Genomic DNA, 7,330 nt, shown 5'->3' with positions numbered 1-7,330 from the left:
TAATCGGTGTCATCGAGCATTTTTTACGTCCACCCTATGCACACTTTTTAGCTCCCTCAAACTCCTCTTCCTCGCAGATGCCGACGACCCTCCTGCAACAAAGCCTCAAGAAATATTGTTAATGATGTCATCCAACAGTTGATCATGACTTTGACTTCCGTTGCGACGACGATCCTCCCTAGGATCAGACCGCTTGGATCTCCCTCTCCTTGGTGGACTTTTTTCCACCCGCTTACTCCTCACGAACCTTCTAAAATGCCCCGCCCTTAACAATTCTTCAACCTTGTCTCTTAGAGTGGTGCATTCTTCACTGGTATGCCCCATATTCTGGTAATAGATGCAATGCTTCGTATCATCCGCATTCTTAGGCTTCAATTTTTTATTCAATGGGGGAAGGAGATCCGCGCTCAGGGCTTCCTCCAAAATTCTCGCCCTTGGCGCATTCAGTTGGGTATACCGCTCAAATCTGGGGTCTTTCGGACTATCTTTGAACTTTTTCCCTTTCTTTCGTTTGTTTGGAACGAGCTTCTTCTTACCCTCTTTCTTCTCTTGGCCTGAGGACGAAGTATTCTCTTCGTGCCGCCTTTTTTGGATAGCTCGCATTTCCTCAATCCGAATGAATTCAGGCGCCCTATCTTGCAATTCGTCCATTGTCATGGGTGGTCGTGCGAATAGGCTTTCCACCAAAGAACAAGGTCTTAAAGCAGTAGACAAGGTGCTCATTATGAATTTCTTACCCACGCCCTTCACCTGCCATACGATCTGATTATAACGGTGGATAAAATCCCTCAGGCCTTCGCCTTTCTCCTGCTTGATTTTAGTCAGCTCCATGTATGTAAGACTTTGCATCTTACTGGAGGCAAACTCTCGCTCAAATAGGTGTCTCAAGGTCTCAAAACTGTCAATGGTCCTGGGCCGAAGAAAATGGAACAGCCTCCCCTTTAACCGATAGGGAAAAAACCCTGCACCACACACTCTCATTGGGTGATTAGATAGCCATGACATCTGCAAATGACCTTAGATGCTCCTCTAGATCCCCTGATCCATCATATTTTTCAAGAGTTGAGAGCATCCTATCCGACATTGGCTCCTCCATGACTGCAGCTGTAAAAGGGTGAAGCGCCCTTTCCCGAGCGGCGTTTGTTGGTCGGACAAGGGGGCTTCTGGAACTGTTCTCCTCCTGATCAGAATCCTCATGATCAGTTTCAGAAAATTCCACAATGGGAGTTCGAGTGGGTGTCGCCGACTGCTGATTCGGCGGGGCCCTCTGTCCCACATCGCGGTCCCTTTGCCCCACATCGCGGTCCCTTAGCGTTGCATCCCGCTCGGCTCTCAAAGTCGTGATCTCCGTCTGCATGGCCTCCATATGTCTTCTCATCTCCTGCATCATCGCTACTGGGTCTTGTGCTGCCATCCTTATGGTCTCGTTAGGGTGTCTTCAAAATCTTTATGGAAATGGGATGAGGATAACCAGCTGAAGAGTTCCTGTCTCTGCCGAACGTCCTCCTTGCTCCTTGCTCCAGATAACCGATCGGTGTAGGGGGATGACCTGCAGAATAGACTCCGACGCTCAAGTCAGAATTTTTCTCTATAGGCCTTGTGTAATTCAATAGTGAGTAAAAGTGTCTTTACCTCAAAATTAAACCCTTATTTATACAGTTTAAAAGAATCTAACCAATTAATCTACCTCTTTATCATTAATACAAACCTTAACCGTTTAACAGTAACCGTTGTGACATTAATTGCGCCTTAATTCTACTCAACAATTGTCGGGACTGACGTCATGAAATGCGTTTTAGCATATCAACCGCTCGGTCCTTTCAGTCTTTTCCAATTATTTTGCCACCTTACCCGATGATGTGTCAGCTATAAACCCATAGTAACACTTCTCATGAAATACCCGTTAGTTTCCCTTGCAAACAATAAGGTTGAAGCAGTCAGCATCTTAAGGGGACTTGTCGTAGCAAGTCTGCTCGGTCCACCATTGCAATTGACTCCCGTAGATTTGATTCATGGATTCAAAATGACTCTAAGTTCTATGTTCACTACTTAAAATCCATCCGTCAGCACTGAAGTCACGAGAAATTAAATGCGTGAAAATCTAAAAAGAGCACATTGCGTAGGAAACTTGGGAACATCCATGACATAGACACCACCGACTTATTCAACATCAACACTTCCCTCTAATTCTTTCATATTTGCCAAAGAATTTAAACATTTTGATCTAATATATTCATATGAACTATAAAATTCTGGTGTAGTTATCTTTGTTGCGCCCAAGAAGCTCTGGTATTTATGTAAAGAATCAGTGTATTCTTCTCTGGCAAGCAGTTGGATTGGGTCAGTGGTAAATTCTTTCTCTATTCTGAATTTTACCATCACTTAGGAACAATCAAAAATGAAAAGTTTGACTAATATGATTTATTATTGTTTTCCCATGTTTTAATTGAAAGAGAACTGGTTAAGAATGTAAATTCCTCCTGAGAAGAGTGGTTTTGTGGTGTCTAAATTGAAAAGTAACTTCTAAAAAAGCAAAACAAAAGGAGTAGTGAATATGAATTGTTCGCTGAAATGCGTAAATATATTCGCCTATTTTCTTTGTATTATTGGTCAAGCTCATTTTGGATGTTGTTTTTCTTTGAATTAAGCTGACAATAGTCCTAAGGGCACAGCCAGAACAGATTGGTCTTCTACAATTGTCTTTTACTTTAAACCTAATTTCAGTTATCTGATTAGATTTTGAGTTGTAATTGATATGCTTGTCCATCTCTTAATTTAAGTGTTAAACATGTTTTAAATGGTTAGAAAGTAGAAAATAAGAATATGTCTTGGTGCCATCTGCATGACTGCGTATGCTGTGATGAACTTATTTTGAATATTCATGTTCTTCTCTATTTGATGTGAATTTTGTCAGGTTAACCACATGTTATGTTTGAAAGAATGGAGCATAAGTTTTCCCAAGTGATAAGCAATACTTGAAATTCATAATGGTTGAGCAGAAAGTTATCGGTGTTGTTGCTTCATCCTCTTACTCTCCTTCAGTGTTATCTTCTAAAAGATATGATGTGTTTCTAAGCTTTCGAGGTGAGGACACCCGCAAAAAATTCACAAGCCATCTTTATGATGCTTTGAAGCAAAAGAAGGTTGAAACCTTTATCGACAATCGTCTTGAAAAGGGAGAGGAGATCTCAACAACACTAATCCAAGTAATTGAAGATTCTCATATATCTATTGTCATCTTCTCAGAGAACTATGCTTCCTCAAAGTGGTGCTTGGGTGAACTCAGCAAGATTATGGAATGTAAGAAAGAAAGAGGACAGATTGTGATACCAGTGTTCTATGACATAGATCCATCCCATGTAAGGAAGCAGACAGGAAGCTATGAGAAATTATTTGTAACACATAAGGGAGAACCCATGTGCAACAAATGGAAAGCTGCTCTCACTGAAGCAGCCAATTTAACTGCATGGGACTCTCGGACATACAGGTAAACTAATTTGAGAGTGAGTGAAGTTGAGTTGTCCAAATTTGGTTTTAAATTATGCCAAATTTGATTTTAAATTAAGAATTCATACAATTGTCTATCACAGCTTGAGAAGCTTTCATACTAGTTCTAACCAAGCATAAACACCTTTCATACAATCTGTTTTCAGAATCCAAATTTGATCTTAAATTAAGCATGCATAAACACCTTTCATACTAGTTTGCTTGAGAAGCTTGCTGCATAGAAAAAACAAAGGCTTTTATTTGGGTTTAGTTCAAACTTTAATTTGGTCATATCACCATGATCTTCAACACATTTTGGTTACTCATCTGCACTACCATTGTTGGTCATGGATTATGTGTAGTACTTTCATAGTTGCTTGTTTTAGTTTTGAATTTGTTAGACTATCTACACATCATTTATTTATGTTTCTCTTTTCACATGCAAGGGTTGAATCTGAACTCCTTAAGGATATTGTTGAAGATGTTTTGCAAAAATTGGCTCCTATATACCCAAACTGGCACAAAGGATTGGTTGGAATTGAGGAAAACTATGAAAAGATTGAGTCATTGCTAAAAGTAGGGTCAAATGAAGTTAAAATCTTGGGAATATGGGGCATGGGTGGAATAGGTAAAACCACCCTTGCTTGTGCTCTATATGACAAACTATCTCACGAGTTTGAAGGTCACTGCTTCCTTGAAAATGTAAGGGAAGAATCAGACAAGCATGGAGTCAAAGCCTTACGTAATAAGCTTTTTTCTGAGTTGTTAGGGAATAAAAATCATTGTTTTGATGTAGCCTTTTCAGTAACCAAGTTTGTTTTGAGTAGGCTAGGACGCAAAAAAGTTTTCATAGTCTTGGATGATGTGGCTACCTCTGAGCAATTAGAAAATCTAATTGAATATTTTGATTTCATGGGACTCGGAAGTAGAGTCGTTGTTACAAGTAGAAACAAGCAAATATTTAGCCAAGTTGATAAAATATATGAAGTCAAGGAATTGAGCTTTCATCACTCCCTTCAACTTTTCAGTTTGACTGTTTTTAGAGAAAAACAACCTAAATATGGATACGAAGATCTATCAAGAAGTGCAACCTCCTATTGCAAAGGTGTTCCTTTGGCTTTGAAAGTTCTTGGTGCAAGTCTTCGTTCAAGAAGTAAGGGAGCATGGGAATGTGAATTGAGAAAACTCCAAAAGTTTCCAAATATGAAAATTCACACTGTCTTAAAATTAAGTTATGATGACTTAGATCACTCTCAGAAGGACATATTTCTAGACATTGCATGCTTCTTTAGAGGGAACCAGAGAGATCATGTGACAAACATGTTGGAAGCTTTTGATTTTTCTGCAATATCTGGGATAGAAGTGCTTCTGGATAGAGCTCTGATAACAATTTCAGGGGGCAATCGACTAGAAATGCATGACTTGATACAAGAAATGGGTTGGGAAATTGTTCATCAAGAATGTGTCAAAGACCCTGGAAGACGAAGTCGGTTGTGGAAACATGAGGAAGTGCATGAAGTCTTCAAATACAACAAGGTAAATTAAAAACATTTTTGCTTCTATATGTTAATTTAAGTATACTTTAAGAATTTAGCTAGTACCTGCTAATGACTATTCCATGTTTGTTTTGTTTGGTTTAGGGAACTGATATTGTTGAAGGCATAATTTTAGATTTGTCCAAATTAATTGAGGATATCTATTTGAGTTCTGATTTCCTTGCAAAGATGACTAACGTGAGATTTTTCAAAATCCATAGTTGGAGCAAGTTTAACATATTTAATGTGTATCTTCCTAATGGTCTTAATACTGTGTCTCATAAAATGAGGTACCTTCATTGGGATGGATTCTGTCTTGAGTCTTTGCCAGCTAACTTCTCTGCTGAAAAACTTGTGGAGCTTTGCATGCGTTGTAGCAAGCTTAAAAAGCTTTGGGATGGTGTTCAGGTATATGTACTACATTTATGATCTCAGTCAAATTTTTCTTATGCTTGAGGCTCATCATTTTGAATTTAACAACTTTTTAACAGAACCTTGTGAATTTGAAGACTATTGACCTGTGGGGATCCCGAGACTTGATTGAGATTCCAGACTTATCCTTGGCAGAAAAACTTGAAAATGTTTCTCTTTGCTATTGTGAAAGCTTGCATGAGGTCCATGTCCATTCAAAATCTCTTCGTGTACTGAACCTCTATGGTTGTTCATCACTAAGAAAATTTTCAGTGACATCAGAGGAATTGACAAGATTGAGCTTAGCTTTCACTTCTATATGTTCAATACCATCATCAATTTGGCACAAAAGGAAGCTCAAAGCTCTTTATCTAACGGGTTGTCGCAATCTCGGCGAGTTAACTGATGAACCAATAATTCATGGCTCTCACAAGCACTCCCTCACAGAATTGGCATCTAATGCTGAGAGATTTTCCATGAAGAACATCAAAAGCCTTTCAACATTGAGAATGCTTTGGTTAGATGATTGTAAGAAACTTGTGTCTTTGCCTAAGCTTCCACCATCCCTTGAGAAGTTGAGTGCTTGTAACTGCACTTCTCTAGACTCATACATGACTCAACGTCTAGTGTTGCAACACATGTTGCAGAGTCGCATACCCTACTTACGCAAGAACGATCTAAGATGTTATGAGGAAGAGTATTTATTTCCAGGAAACCATGTGATTGATGAATGTGTGTTTAACAGAACAGGGACTTCAATAACTATTCCTTATCTTTGGAAAACTGAATTGTATGGTTTCATTTATTTCATCATTCTCTCTAAGGGATCACTCTTGCAGTCTGGTGTTTCGTGTTCTGTTTATCAAGATGGCATAAGGGTTGGTTGGCTCCAGAGATTGTTGGAATACGAAAGTTTAACTTCGAATCACGTGCTATGTATGTATCATGACATTACTGAATTTGATGCAATAACTGAAGACGGGCATGGCCATTTCTTCAGCAACGTAACATTTATTTTTGAAAATAGTGAAGCAAGCATACAAGAGTTTGGCATCTTTCCCATATATGGCTCAGAATCAGGGTTGAAGCTGGTTGGGAGCAGATAAATTTGAGTCGAAATTCATTGATTCTGAAGTATATATTTACCAAAATTCTACTTTGAGTAATATGAAGAAGGAAAATGTTGAAAACTACTGTAGAAATAATGAAGAATGGATAGTTGTTCAATAAACCTCTTATATGTTGTTGTGTGCTATGAATGAATTTGCAATTTTCGTCACAAAAATTGTATGAAGGACTGTAAATTTTGACAATATTGTTTGTAATTTTGTCCGAAGAGTTGAAAAACAAGTTTGCAGTTATTATGAGAAAAACTATATGAGTTCGATCTCAAAGTTAAATTTATTGTCTACTTTTTTCCAGTAAAGAGGTTAAATGTAATGTATAATTTTATGTTTCCAGGAGCTTATTTTCCTATTGTCTAGTTCCAACAAAATTCAGTACTCAAATCTTTAAGGTTTAATACCTCTTTTGGTCCCTAGAAAGGGGGCCAATGTTCAATGTGGTCCCACCTTTTTTTAGAAGTTCAATGTGATCCCATCTTTTGTAAAAAGTGTGCAATCAAGTCCTTTTTGGAAACGGCGTTAAGTTTTTAACGGAGCAGCTGACAGGGTGGACTGAAGTTAGCTACGTGGCTTTGTGTGGGTAATACGTGGCTGTGAGTGGGTGTCAGTGCGTGTTCCATCATCTTCTGCATTTCCCGTATCCTCCACAAACCTAACCCATCTTTTCCATTTTTTTTTCAATTTCCCAAATCAGAAAAAACCTATCTCAGACTGTTTGTGGCATTGCAGTGATCAAAGATGTTGGAGCATCCTCCACCTCCTTTACGTCGACGA

General features: G+C 38.6%; 1 protein-coding gene across 2 annotated transcripts; it reads left to right on the top strand.

Annotated features, from left to right (window-relative positions):
• The first annotated feature begins 2,025 nt into the window (after positions 1-2,025).
• Positions 2,026-6,717, top strand: LOC124826926 (disease resistance protein RPV1-like). 2 transcript variants are annotated; one of them, XM_047299895.2, is made up of 5 exons: positions 2,026-2,340; positions 2,915-3,487; positions 3,933-5,022; positions 5,127-5,429; positions 5,513-6,717. In XM_047299895.2, the coding sequence occupies exons 2-5, from the start codon at positions 2,988-2,990 to the stop codon at positions 6,536-6,538; spliced, it is 2,919 nt and encodes a 972-aa protein (XP_047155851.1). In that variant the 5' UTR covers positions 2,026-2,340; positions 2,915-2,987; the 3' UTR covers positions 6,539-6,717. The 2 variants fall into 2 exon arrangements, with proteins under 2 accessions (XP_047155851.1, XP_087949371.1); XM_088093245.1 differs by having other exon boundaries at positions 2,026-2,347.
• The last annotated feature ends 613 nt before the right edge of the window (positions 6,718-7,330 follow it).

This window comes from Vigna umbellata, chromosome 6 (genome assembly GCF_029865625.1).
Source record: "Vigna umbellata cultivar VRB3 chromosome 6, Vumbellata_1.0, whole genome shotgun sequence".
Lineage (NCBI taxonomy): Eukaryota > Viridiplantae > Streptophyta > Magnoliopsida > Fabales > Fabaceae > Vigna > Vigna umbellata.
Note: the sequence above shows the minus strand (reverse complement) of the source record. Positions and strands in the feature narration are given on the sequence as shown.

Coding starts and splice junctions, on each gene's coding strand:
- LOC124826926 (XM_047299895.2), top strand. CDS start 2,988: ATGGTTGAGCAGAAAGTTATCGGTGTTGTTGCTTCATCCTCTTACTCT. Junction 3,488..3,932: donor TGGGACTCTCGGACATACAG/GTAAACTAATTT, acceptor TTCACATGCAAG/GGTTGAATCTGAACTCCTTA. Junction 5,430..5,512: donor AGCTTTGGGATGGTGTTCAG/GTATATGTACTA, acceptor ACTTTTTAACAG/AACCTTGTGAATTTGAAGAC.